Genomic DNA, 26,156 nt, shown 5'->3' with positions numbered 1-26,156 from the left:
GGCTGAACGGGGTTCGGACCGCCCCGCGGCCGCGTGGCAACTTCCCGGAGTGAGGGAAGGCAGCTCCCTGCTCCCCTGGCGGCCGGGCTGAGGGCACCCTTTACCCCCCGGGCCCGGCCGTGCGGAGCTCAGCGCTCGGGCGCCCGGCGGGGGTACGTGGGCACTCCGGCCCTGCCTGGCCCGCCCCGCCGGTGCCACGATGAATGGGCTGGCGGTGCCAGGCCCGGGCGGAAGCGGGCACCTCCGGCCCGGTCGGCCAAGCGTGTTGGCACCCGCCCCGGCCGGCCAGGCTCCCGGGCTGCTCTCTGGGGCAGGGGAGGGCAGGCTGGGGTCCGCGCTTTCCCTGGGGCTTCTGGGAAGCTTCAGGGACCCCTCCCCAGGTTGCAGTTCATAAATGGTAGGTTGGGATGGTGAAGTGGTTAAGGGAGGGAGGGGGTCTTCTGAAATCCCAGCACCGCTGAGGGTGACCTCGACCCAGCTGTTTCACTCCGGGTTCCACTTCCCTGTGTGAAAAACAGGGCTGCTGATGTTTCTACTTAAGAGAAAATTGGTGCAGCACATGCATGGAGTAATCAACAAGTGCTGGCCGTTCTTGTTGGAATGAGTTTTTAGGGGCGTGTGGGGCTTGGGAGGGAAGTGGAGTCGTTCTGGCTCCATCCTAGTTGCTGCAAATGCAGGGCTGGATTCCACCCCTATGCCACTATGCTTAGGGTTTCCTTATCTTTAGCCTGGAGATAGTAAAACACACTCACAATTAGGAGCTGGGCAATCTCCCAGGCAAGTGCTGGATAAAACAGGGACCTTGTGCAAACAAGGCAGTTTGGCAATAACTCCTGGAGGTCGGAGGTCAACAGAGACTAGGAAGCAGGTCAGGGGTCAGCAGAAACTAGAAAGCATCAAGAAAATGAAACTTTGCAGAGTTGAGAGCCTCCCACATCACTGTTTGCCTAGTGTGCTGGAACCTTTAGGGTGAGGGTGCCTGGCTGGCACTTTCTGGAGTTTGGGCCTCACACCCCAGGCTAGAGATCTCTTCAAGAACACTGCTGCTGAGGATCCAGAGACCTAGGTCTTTGTCCAGCACTCCCAGGAGGGACAGCTGCATGTTTACCCCATCCCTGTGCATTTGGGAGCATGTGTTCTCCACTGACCCTGCCTCCTGCTTTACACTTTCCCTCTGTGTTAGTCGTCTTAACTAACTTCCTGTTAATCTGACACCAGGGAAGTCTTGGTGATCCTGCATCATGCTGCTTGCTTACTGTGGTGATGTCTCAGTTCCTTTATGAACTTTCCAAAGGTCAGCCAGACTATGGGTTGCCAACCTATTTCCCTTCCAGAGAGTAGCTTCCGGTTCCGAGGTCCTGGAGATGCCACTTCCCTCTCTATTTAAGCAAAGGACAGAAAGTAGGTTGTTTTCCCTTTACACAGAGCAATTTGAACTTGGCTTGCAGAGATTCTTGGTCCTGTTGAGTGCAGGAGAACAGGAAAGGTCTCCCTTTGGAAATAGAGGGTGTCCAGTGGGTAGAGCTAAATACATGCTATAACAGAATTCTTTCATAATTGGGAATCGGCCTTTGAACATCTATAAAGAGATTAAGATGTTAAAGTGGTACCTTGGCATCTTACTATTTTTTGGTTGTTGGGAGAGTTTTAAATAAATCTGAAATCATTGAGTCACATTTGAGCAATTTTGTTCTTTGCTGAAATGAACCCTAATCAACAAGCTGCAGTAATTATAGCACTATATTCCATATAAGTGGTTGAATACAAGTGATTTAATTAGAATATTGGTTTATTATATAGCAGGGACACCTTTTAAAAGTGACAAGACCTCATACTCTTCTTACTTGTTCTTTATTCCTGGAAGCTTATATTAATAGGTGAATGACACTTAGGGAGGGAGTCAAGAGTTCTTTTGAGACACCAGATTTTTTTCTTTGCTAAAATCTTGTTTTGCGGGGGGGGGGGGGGGGAATGGTCAGTCAGAATTGTGAAGGCAAGACTGTGTTATTTCATCTGTACATCTAGGAGCTGCAATGTTTAAAGTCTGGCCTGTAACACAATAAAAGTTGACTAAATGAGGTAGACCATAATACCTATTAATATAGTCTCTTTAGTTGTTTCTTATCTCATTGGACACATGAAGCTGAGCCCAAGTTTATTTTTTAAAAGTTTAGAATTAGATTCCACAACTTTGACATATATCTAGGTCTTGCAACAACCCCCATCCTAAGAGTAGGTATGGTTGTCCCTATTCTGTGGGTGAGATCATGGAAACTCAGCCTGTTAGGTGGTTGTCAAGCGAGTTCCCATTGCCCAGTTGCTGGGTGATGTGGGCATAGCCTTCACAATGTTAACCTATCCTATATAATAAAACCCTAATATGCAGAACAACCGGTCGCTATGACACGCACTGACCACCAGGGGGCAGACACTCAATGCAGGAGCTGCTCCATGGTAGTCAGTGCGCTCCCATAGGAGGAGCAACGCTCAGCCAGAAGCTGGGCTCACAGCTGGTGAGCGCAGCGGCGGTGGCGGGAGCCTCTCCCGACTCTGCAGCAGCACTGAGGAGCAGCGAGCAGGTGGGCGGTAAGGAGCAAGGGGTCCCGGATGGTGAGAGGGCACAGGCAGGCTGAGGGATCTCCCACCCCCCACTGCACGAATTTCATGCACTGGGCCTCTAGTAGGTCCATATAATTACACACTTGCTGGGACAGTGACTACCCAAGGGAAGACATGGAACTAGAAGATGTAAATTAAAAGCTTTAATGGAAGGAAGGTAGGGACTCGGTTGAAAATGTGGCAGTGCAAGAAGGTACTTTTAATTTCATTTCTCAAGCATCTCATGTGTGCTGGGCCTTCAAACACTATAAATACAAAGTTGTGATACCAATTCTTGTCTGAAGAAGCTACCATCTAGAAAACTGTGTTGTCTAATATGGCAGCCACAAGGAGTTATTTAAACTTAAATAAAATTTAAAATTCAATTTCTTAGTCATGCTACCCATATTTCAAGTGTTGGTCAGTGGAGATTTAGATCATTTCCATCATCACAGGAAGTTCTAGAGATAGTATTCTCTAATCATTCAAGTCTCTCTGTTCCTTGGAACATTTAGACATATTAATATGTTGGACCATATGAAATTGCCCATTCTATAATCAAAAAGTTGACTAGTGGTAATTCATGCACTTCAAACTAATGAGATATATCACCTTTAGAAAACATTACCAACTCTTTGGGTGCATTGTAAATTGCATACCAAGGAAAAGAAAGGAGGTGGGTGAGTAACGTAGATACTGTAGTGGCTCTGCCTTGGAGATATTTTTACCAATAGCATCAAAGCGATCAAACCAAACACACACATAAATCATTATTGGGCAAAAAGCATATGGTTTGTAGAGAAAGTCAATATTTAATTCTAAGTGAGAGAGCCTGGACAAGAGGGCCACTTAGCATTATAGAAAATTAACTTGGGTGCTTCGTAGGAGGCAAATTCTGATGAGTCTCCTGAAACAGGCAACCTGACTCCCAGGTCTGAAACACCAGACATATCTAGTATATTTCCTTTAAGTGCTATAAGTGACATGTGTCTCCCACTAGCAATGGGAAACAACTTTATAAAGAAAGTGCCATTTCTACATTTAATTATGTTTGCAAGACTGGAACAGCTGCCAGTTCCCAAATCTTATATGTTCCAATATACTGGCATTTTTGTACTTGGCTGTCATAAGTTGTTTCCTGGGTCAATGATTATTTGCAAGGCTCTATCATACTAGTGGGCTGATCTTGGTACTTGGAGTAGAATAACATAAAACTAAAGTTAACAACCCAGAATGATGGGTAGCTACTTACTCTCTTCTGGTTAGAGAGGAGGTCCACTAAGATTGTGCCAGAAGTTATTAGCTATTTATAGTGATAATGAATATCATCTGCTGGCTCAAAAGCTGGAATAAAGACTATTTTAAGCCCAAACCTTGAATTCCATAAACTAACCCTGATCGAGGTATGAGCAAATAAGATCTTTAGACTGTCTTAAGGCTGGTTCCAGGCTGGTGCCCTGAATGGACACCATGCAGAACTTGGTCTGCACATGAGATTTGCTTGGTCAACCTCATGTTACTAAACAATTAAATCACCTTTTAAAAATGGAGAATTTTTTCATAAAATCTAGATTATTGGGTTCTCTTGGAAAAAATGGGAATTCCTGGCCACACCAGGTCTGCCGCCTTTAATGGCAACCATGCACCATGGTCACCCTCTCTGGTCAGTACCTGTGATCTCTTTCACCAGCATCCTACCCTGATTTACATGACGTGTGTGGGTATTGGCTGTCCCTGAGAGGGCACTGTCTACTCCAGCATCAGAGCAAAGAGGAGTTGGAGGGCACCTGAGTGAGTGGTCATCAGCGTCTGTTGTTGAGCTGCAGCTCTGGGCAGTGGGAGAAGCACTGGTTGGGGGTTTCAGTCCCAGAAATAAGTAGTTCAACCTTGGGCATGACTTTTCTCTTCTCTGGGCTTTGGTGTCCTCCTCGTGTAAAATTGAACTAGGCCAGATGGCTCCATCTTTCAGGCCACAAATCTTGGTTTATCCTTAACTCTTTGCTTTCTCATACTTGTATCCTGTATAATAGCAAATCCTGTCAGCTCTACCTTCAAATCAGAGCCAGAATCCAGCTATTCTCTCTACTTTCACTAGCACCACCCTGATCCAAATCCCTCTCATGTTGCCTGGGTTATTTTTTTTATTTGATAAATATTTACTAAATATTGTTTTGCCTGGGTTATTTCATTAGCTCTAAAGTGGTCTTCTTGCTTTTTGCTTTCACCCCCTGACTTCTAGTCTGTTCCAAGAGAAAATCATGTCACTTTTCTGTTTAAGATTCTCCTTGGCCACTCGCTCTTACCATCTCCTTGCCCTCTGCTCCAATCACACTGGCCCCCTGTTTTTTCTCAGGCATGCTTCTGCCTCAGGGCCTTTGTACATGCTGTTGCTCTCAGTGGGGAGCTTCTTTCCAGATGGCCACATGGCTTTCTTCCCCAACCTTCTTCAGGGCTGTGAAGTGTTACCTCCCTGACCACCCTATTTAAAGTGACAGTCCATGACAATCCCCACCCCTACTCCAGCTCCCTGCCCCACCTCTCTGCATGGTTTTCTCTTCATTATCACTACCTGACATGCTGCCCTTGGAGCATAAGCTCTGCCAATGGAGGGATGTGTCTGTTTTGTTTCTCCAAGGTATCCCTAATGCTTGGAATAGTGACTGGCACACAGTAGGTGCCCATCCTTGCTGAGCTAATGGAAAGATGACTTTCTGCTTGTGTTCTATGAGTCTACTATTTAGCTTGAAGTCATCTGGATTCCTAGAGCATCAAGTATAAACATATTCCAAAGCCAGGTGATTTTTGGATTCCTTCCAGCCTGGCTACAGTTGGGAAATTAAGAGTTACACCCATGGAGGGATGGTCCTGCTCTGCCAGCTCTCAAATGTGGACGGATGGTCCTGCTCTGCCAGCAGAGGCCAGGGATTTGAAGTGACCCTTAGGGGGAGGCTTGGGCATTTGCTCTCTCCCTAGTGCCCCAAACCTCCATGCTGGCTGTATTGATCTCAGTGCTTCCTGTTCTCCACAGTCCATCATTCACACCAGGATCCCTCAGCAGATCGGGCCCTCCCCAGGTGCTCACACCAGTTCTCTGAGAATTAGCTGATGAGCATTAGGTGGGGCTTGCAGGTGGATTTTGTGTTTTGTGGCATGAGTGTTCCATAGTGGTCGGAGGGAAAATTCTTTCTTTGTAGCTAGGATTCCATTCTCTCTTCTTTTAGTCAGACTGAGGAGTAAGAGATGTTGCTAAGATTAACCTCCTGCTTCCCCATGTGGTGGTTTTCTTTCCTCTGGGAGAACTTGCCGGTGGAAGCCAAGGAACTAGAGCAGTTTTCTCAACCTTGGCTGCACATTAGAATCACTGGGAATCTTTTTAAAATCCTGATTTCTGGGCCTCATCCTCCGGAAATTCTGTTTCTTTGTTATGGGGTGGGGCCACAACATTAGTAACAAAGAAACAGAATTTCCAGAGGATGAGGCCCAGAAATCAGGATTTTAAAAAGATTCCCAGGTGATTCTAATGTGCAGCCAAGGTTGAGAACCACTGAACTAGAGGAAAATTATTGGGGCAAGTGGGCTGGCAAGAGGCCATTCCAGGCCTAGCCCCCATCCTTTATGTCTCCGCCTTTCTTCCTACTTTTGCTTTTAGGCAAAGAAATGAAAAATAGATCCTAGATTCTTAGCTGTTTCTGACCAGAGAATCTGGCCTACTTGTTTTATGTGGAACATCCTCATCTGGCCGTAAGCTCAACTGGTATGTTTTTCTGGAACTTCTCATTCAGTCGTTAAAATGCACAACTCAATACATCAAAAACTATTTTCTCTTCAATTAAGACTCGTCCTGAATAGGAATTAGATGTAGCTTTATTTCTGTTGAATACATTTTCATTTCTTTGTGAGTCCTAGATATTTGTGATAATTAGAAAGAATCTTAATTTTCGGAATTTCATAGTAATCATGGTGATAGAGGGAAAGAAGGAGTCGGTGCTGAAGAATAAATGAATTGACACCCTGAGTGAAAAGTCTCATTTGTGATGTGCCAAGGGACATTGAAAAAGTCAACTTCAGCTACGACTCTGAAGCCCAGCCACTCTATTCTGTGATATGTGGCTTTACTCTTAAGTTGGAAGATCCTGAGCCTTACTCTGAACAGTTTGATTTTTAAAAGTGGTGAGAAGGATGGCACAGTGGGCTTGGCCATGGACAATGAGGGTCTTGGGAAGATTAAAGCAGGAGGTGACTGCCCATCTTGACCTTGGTTCCAGCTAACATCGTGTATGTGTGTGTGCAAAGGTGAGGTCAGGGAGGTGGCAGGATTGAAAGTGCTGCAACAGAGATTCTTCAGTCATTAATGATGCCCCTCCTTCAAGATTCACATGATCCATTTCCTACCAGAGTTGGCATATGTGTACTATTTTTCTTTTTACTAAAGTAAAATACACAGAAAAATGCAGTCATAGTTTGTAGAACAATACAGGGTGGGCAAACATAAGTTTATAGTTGTTCGTATAGAAAAATATATAATACAAGAATAAACTCTGTTTCACATACCCACTACTGTAAACCTGCTTTTGCCCACCCTGTTTAGCAGATCAGGATGATCACACCCCATGCTGCCCTCTGCCACAGCTCCTCTTGTGCCCACTTTAGATGCTGGCCAACCCCCAGGATATCTGCTGTCCTGATTTCTATCTAGCACACAGATTCATTCAGCCTGTGTTTAAACTTGATGTAAATGGAATCATATGGCATATGCTCTTTGGGTCTTTCATTGGTTATGTGTGAAGTTCATCCATGCTGTTGGGCTAGTTCATTCGTTTTTGTTTATTTTTGTTAATCCTCACCTGAGGATATTTTTCCATTGATTTTTAGGGAGAGTGGAAGAGCGAGGGAAAGACAGAGAGAAACATCGATGTGAGAGAAACACATCGATTGGTTGCCTCCTGCACTAGTCCTGACCAGGGCCCGGGCTGGGGAGGAGCCTGTAACCAAGGTATGTGCCCTTGACCTGAATTGAACCTGGGACCATTTGGTCTGCAGGCTCTATCCACTGAGCCAAACCAGCTAGGGCGGCTAGTTCATTTTTGTTGTGTAGTACTCCGTGAATGCATCACAGTTTGTCCATTTCACTATGGATGAGTACTTGGATAGTTTCAAATTTGGGACTTGTAAATTACATTACAGAATACAAAGTCTTGCCCCTGACTTTGGTGACTACTTGTCTACATTTCCATTGGATCTCTTCGTAAGAGTGGGATTTTGGGACCACAAGGAGACATATGCTCAGCTTTAGAAAAGAGTGCTAGACTTTTCCCCAAAGTGCTGGTACTAGTTTATACTCCCACCAGCAGTATATGAGAGCTTGGAATGTATTATACAGTAGCTGACTTTAAAAATGAGTCAGAATGAAGTTTGATTTACCATTGCTGTTAGTAAGAAATAATTCTCATGCCGTAGTTTTACTTGTCAGAGAGATAGGAAGGTTTGGCTGCAGAATTCCTTAATCGAAGATGGGCCTTTGCAGAGGGTTTGTGGAAGAGGGTCAGATTTTATTGCCTCTGAGCAAATGCTGTCTCTTAGTCACAAATCTGAGCAGAAAAGACAGTTTCTCTTGCTGTAGTTAAATGAAGGGAGAAGGAGCTCAGCAGTGCTCTGGTCTGGAGATTTGAGTTTCTCAGATGCTCCTCCCCACCCAGGTTAATGTAATGTACTGGAATATTAAGTGAATTTCTTAAAAACAAAGGAGCCATTAGTTGGATACTAGAGGTCATTCAGTACTGACCCACAGTTTCTAACCTGAAAATCTGCACGCCTCCTGTTCCTGGAATCCTTGTGCAGAGCCCAGGGTTGGTGGTAGAGGACACTGCAGGCTCTGCTCCTCCTGGATTGTTGTATATCCAGGTTTGGCTTTGGAAGGCTCCCTAGCACAGTCACATTTCCTGTCATGTAGCAGGGATGATCTTTTTCTTTTAAGAGTTGGTTGGCTGGGATTTGCTTTGGCTAGGAGTGACAAGAGTTCCAAAAGTCAGTAGTGTAAAGAAGGAAAGGGGCACTGTATTTCTGGTGATAGGGTTGACTGGGTGAACTGACCGGGGTTGAGTGGGGCAAGTACTGCATAAGAAATACAAACATCTTCTGAAAGCATTGAATGACTTGGAACATATTGAAGATAGTGAGGAGGCCGAAATTTCAGTAAAAGTGGAGTAATCCTGGAAAGTATGTACAATCCTGAAAACATTGGGCAAACTGAGTTTTGATGGTGTCTCTGGGCACAGGGGGCAGTATGATGGAAGACCCTCACTTTTATTTATTTTTATTTTATTTAAAAATATATATATTTTATTGATTTTTTACGGAGAAGAAGGGAGAGGGATAGAGAGTTAGGAACATCGATGAGAGAGGAACATCGATGAGAGAGAAACATCGATCAGCAGCCTCCTGTATGCCCCCTACTGGGAATGTGCTCGCAACCAAGGTACATGCCCTTGACCGGAATTGAACCCAGGACCCTTCAGTCCGCAGTTTTGATGCTCTATCCACTGAGCCAAACCGGCTAGGGCGGAAGACCCTCACTTTTAGAGCTGGAACCACAGAGGGCTCCCATGCCTTCAGGGTGAAGGCAAGTCAGGAGTAGGTCCATTCACCTGCTGCAAAGTTGAACTCAACAAGTTGCCCCTCATGCAGATCCCATGATCCTAAATGGTAAAAAATTCTCAGCCAATTTTTAAATTCTTTATTTTAGAGTTTACCTGGACAGATAGCACTCTTGGGCCAGTCCACCAACAAACAGATCTTTGAAGGATTGCACCTTTTTTCTAGGCTCAGTGAATTCCCAGGTATCTATGTATATAAAAGCTCAATATGCAAATTGTCCCCTTGGGAGTTCGATCGCTCACGTGCGCTGACCACCAGGGGGCAGTGTGGAATGAAGAAAGGCCCCCACTGGCAGTGGAAGGCCCCGATTGGCCCTGATCGGCCCTGATCACCGGCCAGGCCTAGGGACCCTACCCGTGCATGAATTACATGCACCAGGCCTCTGGTAATTTATAAAGGAAAATGAGCAGTCTCTAGTTAAGAATAAATGAACACAAATAGTGCAGAGGACCAGCAGAAAGAAATCTGTGAGAGCACGAGGTAGTTTTAAACCAATTTTAAACAACACTTCTTACTATTCTTAAAGTAATAGACAAGCTTGAAAATCCCTACAAGGGAAAGAAACTATCAGATGACCTGGCAAGTTTTGAAAAAATGATCAGGGTACAACTAACTTCTAGACATGAGCAACTTAGTAAATGTAATTATAGACTCACTGATTGAAGAGAATAAATGAAGTAGAAGTTAGAACAGTAGAAAATACACAGATTTCATTTCAGAGAATCCAATAGATGAATAATTTGTAGGCCCTATTAAGAATCAGGGAGGATAGACTGAGAAGTGTGTTTAATTGGGGTTCCAGGAAGGAAGAGAGATTACGGGACAGAGAATATGATGAGATAATGATTAAAAATTTTATAGAACTGCCGAAACCGGTTTGGCTCAGTGGATAGAGCGTCGGCCTGCGGACTGAGGGGTCCCGGGTTCGATTCCGGTCAAGGGCATGTACCTGGGTTGTGGGCACATCCCCAGAAGGAGATGTGCAGGAGGCAGCTAATCGATGTTTCTCTCTCATCGATATTTCTAACTCTCTATCTCTCTCCCTTCCTCTCTGTAAAAAATCAATAAAGTATATTTAAAAAAAAATTTTTATAGAACAGATCAGACACCCATCCCCCAAAAGAAAAAACAAAACTGACATGTAGACAATGTAGTGATTGATACAGCAACCAAAGGAGAAAAGTCAAGAGAGGATGAAATGAAGGTAACCTTTAAGACAAAAAACCAGACAGCTTTTTCTAAATGAAATTCTCACAGATGTTCCTGGAAGGAAAGTAATGCCAAATGGGAAGAGTGAGATGTACCAGCAATGAAAAATAAAGAAAGTGGCAATTCCAGGCAAATGTAAAAGACTAATAATGTTGGCAATGGGAAGGAGGCTGAAAAATGGATAAGATTAAATATGTATAAACAATAACATTGAATTAGTGCAGAGGGGTAAAGTTTTGTTTAACTTGGTGAACACTGCATGTTATTATTATTTTTTTTAAATGATGATCTTTTTTATTTTTTTATTTTATTGATTTTTTACAGAGAGGAAGGGAGAGGGATAGAGAGTTAGAAACATCGATGAGAGGGAAACATTGATCAGCTGACTCCTGCACACTCCCCACTGGGGATGTGCCCGTAACCAAGGTACATGCCCTTGACCGGAATCGAACCCGGGACCCTTGAGTCTGCAGGCCGATGCTCTATCCACTGAACCAAACCGGTTAGGGCAGCATGTAATTATTTTTTTTAAGGGTTATTCCTAAGGAATAGAAGCAACATATTCTGTGATAATAGAGGGGGGAAATTGAATGATTTAAAAACAATAAAATAAAAAGATAAGAAAGGAGATTAAAAAAAAAACCATGCCAGGACAGTAGGGGAATAGCACAATATGAGATGATATATTTAAAGTCAAATATATTGGCATTCATATTAAATGTAAGTTTACTAAACTCTCTAATTAAAACAAAGATATATCAGATTTTAAATAGACTAACACAAAAAAGTTAGAGAAAAGGTCACTTCATAGTTATAAAAGTCCAATTTTGCTCAAAGATACAGCATTTTTAATTTGCATCTTATTAACATAATCACAAAAAATACAAAACAAAAATTGACAGGACTATAAGAAATAGCCAAATCTATAAACATAATAGAAAATTTTAGCACATCCTCTTAGTAATTGACAGCTAAGCAGACACAAAAATCAGTAAGGATTAAAACTTTGAACACAATTAGGAATGTGGTCTATGTGTGACTGTTATAAATAAAACACTGCAGCCAGCTAATACATATTTGACTTCAAAATTTTTGAAAGATTGGCCACATCTGGGACTTTAAAGTAAGTCTCAATAAATGTCAAAGGATTGAACTTGTCTAAAGCAGGTAGCACAATTCAGTTAAACTAGAAATATGAATGAAAAGATAGCTAGAAAATCTCCATGTATTTGGAAATTTTTAAAAAATCTGCTTCTAGCCCAGGGGTGGGCAAACTTTTTGACTCGAGGGCCACAATGGGTTCTTAAACTGGACCGGAGGGCCGGAACAAAAGCATGGATGGAGTGTTTGTGTGAACTAATATAAATTCAAAGTAAACATCATTACATAAAAGGGTACGGTCTTTTTTTTTTTAGTTTTAGTTTTATTCATTTCAAACGGGCCGCGGGCCGTAGTTTGCCCACGGCTGTTCTAGCCCAACTGGCGTGGCTCAGTGGTTGAGCATTGACCTATGAATCAAGAGGTTACAGTTCGATTCCGAATGAGGGTCATGCAGGAGGCAGACAATTAATGATTCTCTATCATCATTGATGTTTCTATATCTCTCTTTCCTCCCTTCCTCTCTGAAATCAATAAAAATATATATTTTTTAAAAATAAAAATCTGCTTCTAGTATTTATTATAGGCCCCCAAAATAGAAATGTTTTGAAGTGAATGATAATAAATATTATACAGACTTGTAGGATATTGCTAAAGTATTATTTACAGAAAAATGTATAACTTTAAATACATACATTAAAAAAAGAAAAGATAAAAATAACTGAGCTAAATAATAAGCATCTCTTTCCAGAAATTACAAAAGGTAAAATAAAGTTAAACCAATCAAAAGGAAGTAACAATATGAAGGAATTAATGAGACAGGAAATAAACATACAGTAGAGAAGTTCAACAAAGTAAAAACTTCATTCTTACAAAAGATGACAGATATCAAGTAAAATTGACCAAGAAAAAGGCATAAATAATTAATATAAGAAATGTAAAATGGGACTTTACTACAGATGTGGTTGACATTAGAAAAATGTGTAATTATTATGAACAACTTATGCTAAGTAAAAATAAATCAGTGTTAATTTGTGTTCATTAAAAACATCTGAAAGATCCAGAGGAGGGGGTGCTGTACAGAGAAGACTTCTTTTTTACTTCCCTGACAACATAAATAAATTTCTAGGAAAATATTACTTATCAACACTGAGCCAAGAAGAGAACCAAGAACCTAATAAAAAAGATATCTACAAAAAGCCTCTAGCAAACATCACACGAAAGAGCAAGACACCTAAATTTCCCTTCGAGATAAGAGAAAACAAGATACCTGCTGTTATTCCTTCTCTCTAGCACTGTGCGGGAGGTCCTATCCTGTGCAAAGTTCAAAGTTCAGGAAAAGTGAAGCAGAAGATATGAAGATTGGGAAGAAAGGAACAAAAACTGTGATTCATAGACAATATGCTTATATATGTAGAAAAAACTTTTAAAAAAAAATCTACAGATACGTTGCTAGAATTAGGCAAGGTTGCTTGGGGAAAAAATCAGTTACATTTCTGTATACCAGCAAGAACAGAAAATGAAACTTATAAAAAGAAACCATTGTCAATAGTGTAGGAACTATGAAGAACCAAGAAATAACTCTTTCCAAAAGCATGTAAGTCACTGCAGTGCATTATTTTCCTTTACCAGGATACTTGTGTTTTTCTGGTTGGATCTGGTCCTTATAACCATATAAATGAGTGACTCCTATCCCAATGTTATTTAGTAGAGCCTTCATTCAGTTGATATGCTGAGATTTGCTTGGTGGATACAGTACAGAAGAGACTGATCTCTTCTTTCTGGCAGCCTATTATCTGCTGCAGTAGGAATTCTGTTGTGGGCCAGCACATCTTAACTGTTCATGTCCATTTTGAAAAGTCAGGATTCTTGATTTCTAACTTGTAGGCATGTTGTCTTCATAAATGAGGTGGAGCCTGTAAGCTTCTTTCGTATAAGCTCTCAGATTTAGGTCTATTTAAGTACCTACTTTTCCAAAGACTGTTATTGTGAATAAGTACAAAAAACATGTCAATTATTTTTTTTTCCTTAGGCATAGAAATTGAACCATTCATCTGAAATGGCCGATGAATAAGCAAAGGCTTATAATAGAATACATTTCTATTTTTAGTGTTTAAGCCTTTCTTTAAAACGAGTAGCATTGTTTCTTTAAAGTAGAAAGCTATTTCCATCCTATTAAAGCATGAAATAGCCCTAACCGGTTTGGCTCAGTGGATAGAGTGTCGGCCTGCGGATTGAAGGGTCCCAGGTTCGATTCTGGTCAAGGGCATGTACCTTGGTTGCGGGCACATCCCCAATAAGGGGTGTGCAGGAAGCAGCTGATCGATGTTTCTCTCTCATCAATGTTTCTAACTCTCTATCCCTCTCCCTTCCTCTCTGTAAAAAATCAATAAAATATATTTTAAAAAAATCAATAAAATATTTTTTAAAAAAACATGAAATAAATTATTTCAGATCACATCTTTTAGTTACAGTATTTCTCTTAGTTTCTTTGGGTTAAAAAAATCAGAGATTATACTTAAAATTTTAAATCAGATCTGAAATTTATCTTCTCTTTTTAGAAATGTTAAAGTGAATAAACATGCTTTTAAAAACATAGCTGAGCTTATAAGGTAGTAAAAGAGATTGTCAGAGGCCATTAACCAAGGGTGAGGGGAGAGTCTGGGACCCAGGAGTAAATTAACCCTGGGGTATGGGTGGGATATTGTCAGCCGGAGTTTTCTTGGATCTAGGCCTTTGGCTTTAATGTCCAGGTGGTGACAGGGGTTTGTCTAAGGTGGGGAGTGGGACCTGAGTCTCCCTTCATACATCCAAGTAAAGCCTGCACCCTTGAAGGTCCATACCCTCAATGAAAGGACTGACTGGTGGCAAGGGGTGGTAACCTGTGGAGCTTATCTGTGTTGTCCCAAAGCTGGGGAGGCAAAGTCTCCTGAGAATATTAACAGGAGGTCCATGCTGGTTGTAAAAAAGTAGTCTAGACCCTGGTTGAAGCAAAGATAGAACAGCTCTGCAGAAACAGCTCCAGAACTAAGCCCCGACAGGATTGCCACTATTAAAGTCCCACTAAAGGTATGACACAAAATCATTATTAAAGGCATAAAAGTAGGTAATGAAAAACATTAATGGGAAAAATAATACTAGGAAAAAACAAGATAACTTAAAAAAAAACAAATAGAATAAGTTAAAGGACTGATTATACAGTTGGTTAGATTCAGCTTATGATAAAATTTTTTTTTGAGTATTTTGGAAGTATATAAAGAAAAAGACTTAACTTCTTACAGATACAATTTGTGCGTGCGTGCGTGCGTGCGTGTGTGTGTGTGTGTGTGTGTATGTGTGTGCTAACATTCCAGGAATTTCCATCATTCAGGGACACATATATGTTTGCATACCCTTTATTTTAGTCAACAAGTTTTAGCACACGCCTTTGGACTTTGTGAAGCCACATATAACAAGCTCAGAAACAACCAACACACCCATAGAGTTGGAGAGTGAAGGGGCTCTTTTGATAAATACACTTTATTTCATTTAGAAATAGAAGACCTAGGGATTTCGAATGCAAAGTCTAGTTTTCCACATTTTTCTTTCAAGTTTGTATCACATATTGCTCATGGATGGCTTGAGATAATCCCGCCTTCTTTCCCCTTCCCTTGTTCCTGAGCAGAGGTATCCTTTTCCTCTTATAGGAGACAGAGGCCCAGGGAGTCACTGTCTGCCCAAAGTCACAAGGCCAGCAAGTGGCAGGGCCAACAGGTGCCTCGTTTCTAATCTGGTTTTGATTTCTAATTCCAAGTCCTGTTGTTGTGTAGTCCATGTTTAGAGGAACTTGAAAAAGAGCCACATTCCAAACACCCAGGAGAAAAGTTAAAGAAATGGAAATGATTTTGTCTGAGGGCAGACTTACTAGCCTCAAATGATATTTGTTACACAGCATGGAGCAGATGCTGTCTCTTTTTTGCTTAAGACGTTATAAGCTTTAACACTTAAGAAGGATTTAGGTTGTATGCAAAGAAACCATTTCCTACAGTGAGAGTTATTATGCCTGGAAAAGGGTCTGAGGGCTAAGTCCCCTTCTCAAGTGATCTTTTTTTTTTTTAATCTTTATTGTTGAAAGTATTACATATGTCCCCCTTTTCCCCCCCACATACACTAGTGTGTGTGTGTGTGTGTGTGTGTGTGTGTGTGTGTGTCCATCCTGGGTCACATAAGAAATTATTTTTATGGATCATATAGAACAAATTCTCTGATGACAGTGCAGTTAAATGAGGAATTACCTATGATAGTTCAACCCTCCATGTTCTCAGAAAGTTAATGACACTACCACCACACAAGTCTAAAAGATCATATGGGAATTAGAAAATACTTACAACTGAAAATGAAAATACTGTGTGCTGGAGCTTGTTAGGGTGAAGCTACAATAGTACTTAAAGGGAAATTTATTGCCTTAAAGATTTGCTAAAGAAAAAATAGGCCTAAAAATGAATAAATGTAATATCAAGAAGTTTGAACAAAATAAGCCAATAGAAGCTGGAGGAAGGAATAATGAGAATTATATAGCTTGGATCACAAACCCAAAAGCTGGTTTAGGAGTTGACATTGATATTGAATCAGCAATTTATAATAGTCAAGACATGGAAACAACCTTAGTGTCCATTAACAGATGAATGGATAAAGAAGCTGTGGGACACACTCGCACACATGCGCGCGCACACACACACTGAAATATTATCTATATACTAGAGGCCCGGTGCACGACATTCGTGCACTGGGGGTGGGGAGGGTCCCTCAGCCCAGCCTGCGCCCTTTTGCAGTTCGGGAGCCCTCAGGGGGTGTCTGACTGACAGCTTAGTCCCACTCCCGGTCAGCCAGCTTCTGGCTGAGGGGCACTCCCTCTGTGGGAGTGCACTGACCACCAGGGGGCAGCTCCTGCGTTGAACGTCTGCCCTCTGGTGGTCAGTGCATATCATAGCGACCTGTCGTTCAGCCTTTTGGTTGATTTGCATATTACCCTTTTATTATATAGGATATAAAAGTCTAAGTGACTGAACAACTGGTCGACCAGCCGCTATGACGCACACTGACCACCAGGGGGAAGACACTCAATGCAGGAGCTGCCTCCTGGTGGTCAGTGCGCTCCCACAGGGGGAGTGCCACTCAGCCAGAAGCGGGGCTCATGGCTGGCCAGCGCAGTTGCTGCAGCAGCAGGAGCCTCTCCTGACTCCACCAGTGCTACCTAGCAGTGGTGGCAGGCGTGCGCAATGGGCTGGGATGAGCACGAGTGGCACAGCGCCCAGCCCCGGCTTGGGCTCCTCCCTGGCTACCTGCCACTTGGCACACTGCTACATCCCTCAGGGGATGTCTGACTGCCGGTTTAGGCCAATCCCACAGGCCAGGCAGGCATCGGGCCTAAACTGGCATCCGGACATCCCCAAAAGGGTCTTGGATTGCAAGAGGGCGCAGGCCAGGCTGAGGGACACCCCCCACCCCTGCCCTTCATGCACGAATTCATGCACTGGGCCTCTAGTTCAGCTATAAAAAGGAAGAATTCCTGCTTTTTGTGACAACATGAATGGACTTTTTTTAGGGCATTGTGCTAAGTGAAATAAGCCAAAAAGACAAGTACTGTATGATCTCCAAATCTTAACCAAAAAATCTCATCTTGTAGAAAAAGTGATTAGATTTGTGGTTACCATAGGCAGAGGGGAGGAGGAAGGGGAATTGGAAGAAGGTGGTGAAAAGGTACAAACTTCCAGTTGTAAGGCAAATAAGTACTAGTGATGTAAAGTACAACACAATGACATGATGACTGCTGTGTGATACATATGAAAGTTAAGAGAGTAAATCCTGAGTTCTCATCACAAGAAAAATTTTTTCCCTCTGTTTTGTTTTTGTATCTATATGCGATGATGGATATTAACTAAACCTGTTGTGGTAGTCATTTCATGATATATGTAAGTCAAATCATCATGCTGTACACCTTAAACTTATACAGTGATCTATTTCAATTATATCTCAAAAATGGAAAAAAATGGAATCAGTTAAAAACGAGCTCTAACTCCCTCTACCCCCCAAAACAGATGTTGAAACACCAGAGATCTGACAGTTTTTATACAGGCAAGTTCTTCTAAATCTACCAAGAACAGGGTGAAAGGGATGATCTTTAGCTCATTTTATGAGACTCAAGTGACCTTGCTACCAAGGTCACTTATATAGATAAGAACAGTCTGAGAATGAACTCCTAACTCTCTTCACTTAAAGGGAACACATGGAAGTTCCATATAAAAATGTGAGCAAAACAAATTAGTGATATATTAAAAAGGGCTCACCATCAAGAAGGGTTTATAGCATAAGAGCAGTCTTTGAGTTAACATAATATGTATTACCGTAATGCAGTCCATTTCAGATTAGAGAAAATGTCAACTGGTAAAGAAAAAGCATTTGCTAAAATTTAATAATCAGTTAAAGAAAAGATAACTAGGAATGTAAGATAGCTTAACCTGAGAAGACGCTTCTACCAAAAAGCTGTTGTCTAATAGTGAAATGTTAGGAAATGGCAAACAGATGAGACCAGGAAGCCCCCTCTCCCACCCTGTCAACACTGCTGCAGAGTCTTCTCAGACAAGAAAAAAGATGAGGGAGAGTATGGCTTGAAACAACATTTTCTTTTTTCATAGGTGATTATTTTTTAAAGAAAGAAAATTCAAGAAAACCTACAAACTCCTAGATTTGACAGTAGTTTAGCATAGTATCTGGATAAATGAGTGCAGGAATGAATAACTTTGCTGGTTGTCTATAGCTAGAAGTAGAAAAAGTAATTTACAAAAGATACCTTTTTTAGTACATTTTAAAAAAACAATAATCTTAAATACAACAGAAAAGATGGGTAAGACTTATAGGAGAGACCTTAAAAAGCTTTTCGCAAATTTGAAAGAATGTAGAGCTTTACCATACTATATTCATTTATGAGAAGCTCCCATAGTGTGCAGGGTTAGTTCTCCCTACGTTCATCTGTAAATTCAATGTGATTCAAATAAAAATCATAGTAGAATTTTTTAAAGGGAATGCATAGGCCAAAAATGTGTGATGATGCAGGGCATAGATAAATATGCTGGTGGTACAAAGTGTGAGTCCAGTAACAGATCCCGGCATATTTCAGACTTGATGGGACAGAGGTTGCATTTAAGTAATGGGGAGCAATGTGGAGGAAGATAGAACAGCCAGGAAATGGTGCTGGATAATTAAACTGATGGGGAAAAGTTTTATCATGATTTCCTGTCATATGGCAAAGTAAATCCAGGTGATTAAAAAACTAGCTATGAAAAGCATTACTGAGGTTTTTAGAAAAAAATAACTTCTAAACAGTAAAATGACTTCTGTCATAGTGGCTGTCTCCCATCCCAGTGGTTGGAACCTGGGTGGCTGGGGGATTGGGTATAAGGGAGATTTTTCACTTTGTATGAGTTTTTTTTGTGTGCGTGGAAGTTTTCTCATTTTATTTTGTTGATTTTTTTAGTGAGAGAGGAAGGAAGAGATTGGTTGCCTCCCGAACCTACCTCAACCGGGGTGAAATGTGCAACCTGGTTGGTTATGTGCCCTGACTGGGAATCTAACCTGTGACCTTCTGGTGCACAGGGCAATGCTCCAGCCAGCAGAGCCACATTGGCTGGGATTGTATTGAGTTTTGACTCATAGAAATGTATTTCTTCTATCCAACATAAATGAGTAATTATTTAAATTTGAAGGATAGTGACACTTTTTTCTTTTAAAAAAAGTGAACATTCTCTTTATGACTCTGAGGCAGTAGCTATGAAACAAGAATGACAAACCATAAGGCAAATATTAGTAAATTGGACTACATTAATAGTGTAATTAATAGTTGATATACATTGGTTGGAAAAGAAACCACAGATTGCAGCACAACTAAAACAAATGATTAATATCAAAATATGTAAAGGTCAGCTACAAACAGGAAAAAAACTAATATAAAAATGAGCAAAGGGCTTTGAACAGTAACATAGTAAAGAAATCTGAAAGGCAGTAAACAAGATGCAGTGTCACATTCATTTAATTGGCACCATGACTCAAGTTTGACTACAGTAGGAAATGTTGGCAGAGATGTGGGGGCCTTGTGTCGCTGCCCCTTTGGGGAGCAGTTTGGCAACATCTGGCATACAGCCTTGCCCACCCTGTCCCAGCAGGTCTAGTTCTAGGTCTGTCATAGAGAAATGCGTACACAGGCACAGAGAACCTGGAAAACGTGCCACACTATAGTTCTGTGTGAATAGCATAAATTTGTAAAACCTAAATGCCTGTCATTTCCATTTCCATTTGTGGTCTAGTTACATAATATAGAATTAAAATGAACTAAAGCTATGTTTGTTTATGGAAATAAATCTCAAAAACTAAGTTTAATTGTTTAAAAATGTCCAATAATACCTGCAGTAGTGTCATTTGTGTAACACTCATGAGCACTCAAAGCTACACTATATTTTATTTGTTGAGACATATGTTTATAATGTAAGCATAAATATGTATGCATGTGCTACATTCCAGGTGCTGAGAGAGAGGGAGAGTTTTATTTTTATTTTAAAATATATTTTTATTTCAGAGAGGAAGGGAAAGAGAGAGAGAGAGAGATAGAAACATTAATGATAAGAGAGAATCATTGATTGGCTGCTTCTTGCATGCCCCACACTGGGGATCGAGCCTGCAACTCAAGCATGTGCCCTGACTGTGAATCAAACCGTGACCTCCTGGTTCATAGGTCGATGGCGCTCAACCACTGAGCCTCGCTGGCCAGGCCGAGAGTTTTAAAAATATCTGAAGTAGCCCTGGCCAGCGTGGGTCTGTTCTATTCCTGGTCAGGGCACCTACCCAAGTTGTAGGTTTGGTCTCTGGTCCAGGCACATGTGGGAGACAACCTGTCGATGTTTCACTCTCACATTGATGTTTCTCTTTCTTTCTCTCTCTCTCCTTTCCTCTCTCTCAAACCAATAAAAGCATGTCTTTGGGTGAGGATTTTTAAAAAATCTATAAAAATCAGAGAAGTAAATGTGGTAAAATGTTTGGATCTGATAAACCTTTATCAGAGGCAGTAGGGTGGTAGATAAATGGATGTTCATGATATTTTTCTTAATCTTTTGTATATTAGATGGTGATCCTGATACAACCGTATATGTAAGGGACTCTATTTCGTTGTCATTCTGTTTAAGTTTTGTGCCTTACTGGTGGGTAATCTTGTGCCCAGGAAATCTATCTGGGGACTTGTTCTCTGTGACACCTCCTGCCCCATGGTTTTTCTGAGAGCCCACATGTGGCCCATGGCAGAATAGCTCGTTCGTTAGTGATGAGACTGAGCTCTGGGGTGCTGTTGAAGGTTCTTTTGTAAAGCCTACCTCATCCCAGTTGCCAAATTGGACTGAATTGGCCAAGCCGGACTAGACTTGTCTGGCTACATGACTTAGATATATTCCATGTATGAAGAATTTGGAGTTTTAACTTTCTTTTGTTCCCTAAATCCTTACCCCCCCCCCCCCCCCTCCTCCAGAACAGAAGGAAAGCCATTCTCTCAGGACCCTCCAGGTAGGCCAGTGAGTTTCAGCCAGCTGAGCTTGGGAGTGATCCCCAAGCCCCTGGGTCGCTTCCTGCTTCCTTCCATCATGGGGCCTTCACCTTTCTACTTTACACTCTTAAGTGTACTAGCAATAGTAAGTAAAAGTACATCCTGTATTTCAGAATTAACAGAACATAGGTGCTTTGTGGTCAGCCCATACAGGATATATGGCGGGCACACACCTTCTCTACCAACCTGGGCATGGCCTATGGAAAATCCAGTGGGGATTTCAGAAGCAAAGCACCCTGAATGATGATCTTGAGAGCACATTGTGAGGCATCACTGGCTTTATCATTCCTGTGAATCAGAGGTTTCCCATGATGTTCCCACCCAAGCTGACCCTGCAGAGCAGCAGGAAGGCTGGCTTTCACTTAGATTTCTTTGATGTTTGTGGTGATACGATCTTAGTCTTAAATGTTTTAGTGTATTACTCCTTAAGACTAGGGCTTTTTATTTTTCTCTGAAAGATTTCTTTTTAAAAAATTCTAACCTAGGAATTAGTGGTGGGGATGTAATTCCTTTTTAGAGCAACCCATTATGCATAAGTTGGGAAGACACATTTGCACTGCTATCAAACATACACTTGTGTGTATTGCCGAGGGAAATACTCTCCCAAGCTGGCCTTTCTTGATTCTGAGCTCCGGACAGAGAATATATTTTTGTAGCCCATGTTTGCCTAACTTGAGTAAGATTCAAGGCTAATTTTTAACTTTGGCTGTTCTGCCTAAACCACAGGCTGCAGAGGCCCCACAGTGGTCGGCTGGACAGGCCCGCTTTATAGTAGCTGGTGAACCTGCAGCGCCGTGGGAGACCACCCCTCAAGCACAGAGTTGTTGGGAAGCCGCTTGCAGCTTATGGAGACTCGATAGGGTGACTCAGGCCCCTGTTGTTGTGCTGCCTCTGGAGAAGGGGGGTGTTTTACAGGAATTTTGTCATCTGAATAGACCGAGTACAGGGATTATAATGTAGTTTTTGTACCTGAGTTGTGTCCACATTAGTGAAGTTCTGAGAGGTCTTTGTGAGGACGTGGAGTTTCAGTTGGAGTTGCTCACCAAGAAATGGAGGTTGACCATAGAATATTTTAGGCCTTCTTATCTCTGCCTTCCCACCCTGTGGATCCCTTCAGGGCTAAGCAGGGCAGTTTCCTTTTCAACACTTAGCTTGTAAGTGTGTTTCTGGAAGGATTAATCTGGGGCAGCCTCTTGACTATCATACTAGTAAATGAGGGCGCCCTGGCTGTGTGTGGATCATGCTGTCAGAACCCATGGCCAGAGGTCAGAATCTGCTTGTCCAGGTCTAAGGTTCCATGAGCCTACCTCAGACTTCATTTGCAGAAGTTCCGACCGGAATGAAGACTTTGATTTGGTTCTGTAGACCCAGGGTGATAAGCTGGGAGCAGTATCATAGCTGCAGCTGACGGAGTTACCACCATGGAAAGCACATATGTGAAGTTCCTGTCAGGAGCACATTAAACCCTCTTCCTGCAAGGGTTTTATTAGAAAGGCACGATGCAGTAGTGTACTTGTTTTGTGATGACTGATTTTTCTTAGAACATAATGCTGAGACATTTAAAACAGTCTCTCTTCTCAGTTCCTTCTTTTAAAATGCCCTACGGTCAAAATTTAGATTTCATAATAATTTAGAAATTCCTACTCTGTTTCTCTTTCTCACTCCCACTGGAAGAGGAATCTCAACTTCTAAGCCAATGGCAAGCCTGGACGCTGTGTCTAGAGATTTTGGGAGGGGGGATATGCTGGGGAGGGTGGTTCACCTGTCCTGCTCCTCTCTGCCCCCTTTCCACTTTCCTTTACCCACCGTCTTATACTTACATTCTGTTCTCGAATTCCATTGTTGATCATCTGTAGGGGCTAGGCTGTTTTTCACTCCAGGGGGATGGGAATGTGTAATAACATGAAAATTAGTTGATGAAAGTTGAGTGTATTCAAGTAAATAAAACTCTTGGAGTTTCTCACTGAAGTTGAATCAAGCCTGGACTGTCAGTCAGTAAAGTGTGGACCAGGATACATCTGACTCTTTGGACTTTGGTCCATGAGCAGTGAGAAGAGGTGGTTCATCCTCTGGTTTGGAGTGTGTCCCAGGCAAAGGGCCCCTCGCCAGGGCAAGGATTGAGCCTGGTGATACTGTCCTCCTTCCTTTGCAGCCTCCGGATGTGAAATTCCAAACCTGGAGTCTTATATTTGGTGGACTTCCCAAGACTGATACACCCCCTGTTTTCCTGTGAATCGCAGTTTCCATAACTTTTCAGCAGCTATCACTGGCAAAAGGCCATTTTTTACTCACGAAATTCTTGGTCACTTTATAGGATTGTAATAAAAAGGTTTTCATTCCTGACCCTTGGGTAGTTTTGTTTATCAACACGGGGGAAAGAGGTGACAGAGTAGAGATGGCACACCTGGGGCCTCCAGGCCAGAATGTATGCAGCTGAAAGACTGCCTAAGTGTTTGCTTTGGCATGTTAACTGCGAACGGCGCCAGGTGTTAGAGACCTGGGTCCTTGAGTTTGGCTAGGAAAAAATTCAGAGCTAAGACTGAAATACAGGTGAAAGTTTATTTAGAAAGTCAGAGGTAGAGAAGTGGGCTATGAAGATGTGAGCCAGCTAAGCTTTGTGGATTTAGGAAGAGAGAGAGAGGGGGAAAGAGACCCCCCCACCCCCACAACCTCCCATCTTAAGGGCTTTTAACTAGAAGTCTCAGAGGAGGATCTCAATAGAATATTCATCAGCTTTCCAGCTTTCCAGGAGTGTCTGCTCAGGGTCATGGTCTCCACTAATTGGTCTGTACCAGAGCAGGGGATCCTTACTTACCATAGCTAGTCCTGATGTCAGCCTTGGTGTCACCCGGCCTGGTCTGGTCTTGCTGCTTTTCTGGGCCTGAAGGTGAAACACAGCTGAAGCCTAGATGTTATCTTTAGTTTGACTAAAACTCTGTCTTAGTGGTCAACAGACCTTGGTTCCTAAGATTATTTGATGTAGGTCAGAACCTCACTGCTTGGGACTTAATGCTTAAGGGAGTGAAGGTGCAAGGTCTTGTTTGGGAGCAGTAGAGGCTTTTTTCCAGCCCCCTTGTTCCTCCTGTACAGGAGGTCTACCGGATGACTAGTGACGTGACAGGGGAGGAAAAGTCAGGGGAGGGTCCGAACCACAGGATGACCAGCGGCATGAAAGATCAGGGGGTCTGAATTGCATGGCCAGCGATATGCTAGGGGAGGAAAGGTCACCCTGGGGACGAGGTCCCACCTTACAGTTGTCCATTGGTAAGCTCCCAGGGCTTTCCACCCTGGTGACCTTCTGTACCTGGCTTATCAAATTCCTGCTCTGCTCATGTCTGTCTTAACTGCCTACTATGTCAGGCTCACGTGGTATTTTTCCAATTTGTCTATTTCACATTGTGTAAAAAAGATTTCTGACCTAATGTGAAAAAGCAAAAGCTCTCTTGGCAAGTGCTTGTTTACATTTCTATAACAATCAGCTATGGCTGGTTGACAGCTCCTAATTTAGTGGAGCATTTTTGCCACAGTCCTCACCACTCCTGATTGTTACACACCTGGCCTGTGCTCGTGCTCATGTGCATCTTTAACTCCTCCAGTGGGGAATATCTTGAATTGTGATGGAGGCCTCTGAGTTTCCAGGGCATCACATGCCCTAAGTACAGATCTTCAGTCTGCCATCTCCTTAGTGCTTTGTATCTGCCAGCACTGAAAGGGACTGCTCATATCTTGCTTAGAAATTGCTCTCTTTTACGGAGAGAAAGGTATGAGTGTATGGCATCAGAGATTGCCTGGATTTGTTTCTTCATTGACTTTATCAGTCTGAATAATTAGTGAAACCTTAAGTTGGTGGTGGGGGTGGGGATGGAAACTGAATACCTCAGTTTCTGCAAAAAGTAATCTATGTGTATGTGTTTGGCAGGTGAACGGAAAATAAGCCAGAATGGACATTTACGACACTCAAACCTTGGGGGTTGTGGTCTTTGGTGGATTTATGGTTGTTTCTGCCATTGGCATCTTCCTGGTGTCAACCTTCTCCATGAAGGAGACGTCATATGAAGAAGCTCTAGCCAACCAGCGCAAGGAGATGGCGAAAACTTATCACCAGAAAGTAGAGAAGAAAAAGAAGGAGAAAACAATAGAGAAGAAAGGAAAGACCAAGAAAAAGGATGAGAAACCCAACGGGAAGATACCTGACCATGAGCCAGCCCCAAACATGACCATCCTCCTCAAAGACCCAGTACGGGCACCTGCAATGGCTGTGGCTCCAACCCCGGTCCATCCCTCTGTGGTCATTACCCCTATAGCCACGGTACCAGCCATGCCCCAAGAGAAACTGGCCTCCTCCCCTAAGGACAAAAAGAAGAAAGAGAAAAAAGTAGCAAAAGTGGAACCAGCAGTCAGTTCTGTAGTGAATTCTATCCAGGTTCTTGCCTCAAAGGCTGCCATCTTGGAAACTGCTCCTAAGGAGGTGCCTATGGTGGTTGTGCCTCCAGTGGGTTCCAAGGCCACTGGTGCTATGCAGGGCAAAAAGGCAGAGGGGACCCAGAACCAGGGCAAAAAGGCAGAAGGGACCCAGAACCAGGGCAAAAAGGCAGAGGGAATTCCCAACCAGGGAAAAAAGGCAGAGGGGCCACAGAACCAGGGCAAAAAGGCAGAGGGAACTCCCAACCAGGGCAAAAAGGCAGAGGGGGCCCAGAACCAGGGCAAAAAGGCAGAGGGGACCCAGAACCAGGGCAAAAAGGCAGAGGGAACCCAGAACCAGGGCAAAAAGGCGGAAGGGGCCCAGAACCAGGGCAAAAAGGCGGAGGGGGCCCAGAACCAGAGCAAAAAGGCAGAAGGGGCCCAGAACCAGGGCAAAAAGGCAGAGGGGGCTCAGAACCAGGGCAAAAAGGCGAGGGGGTCCTAGAATCAGGGCAAAAGGCGAGGGTCCAGAATCAGGGCAAAAGGCCGATGAACCTCCAATCAGGGTAAAAAG

The 26,156-nt window shown here is 42.7% G+C and overlaps 1 protein-coding gene across 1 annotated transcript in view; it reads left to right on the top strand.

Moving 5' to 3' along the window:
* Positions 1-26,156, top strand: part of RRBP1 (ribosome binding protein 1) — a 67,453-nt gene that overhangs the window by 923 nt on the left and 40,374 nt on the right. The window contains exon 2 of the mRNA XM_023753211.1: positions 25,101-25,649. Coding sequence (XP_023608979.1) covers positions 25,122-25,649 — 528 coding nt within the window. The 5' untranslated portion in view covers positions 25,101-25,121. The remainder of the gene's footprint in view (positions 1-25,100; positions 25,650-26,156) is intronic.

The sequence above is a fragment of the Myotis lucifugus genome, unplaced genomic scaffold, assembly GCF_000147115.1.
Source record: "Myotis lucifugus unplaced genomic scaffold, Myoluc2.0 scaffold_42, whole genome shotgun sequence".
Lineage (NCBI taxonomy): Eukaryota > Metazoa > Chordata > Mammalia > Chiroptera > Vespertilionidae > Myotis > Myotis lucifugus.
This window is presented reverse-complemented; position numbering and strand designations above follow the sequence as displayed.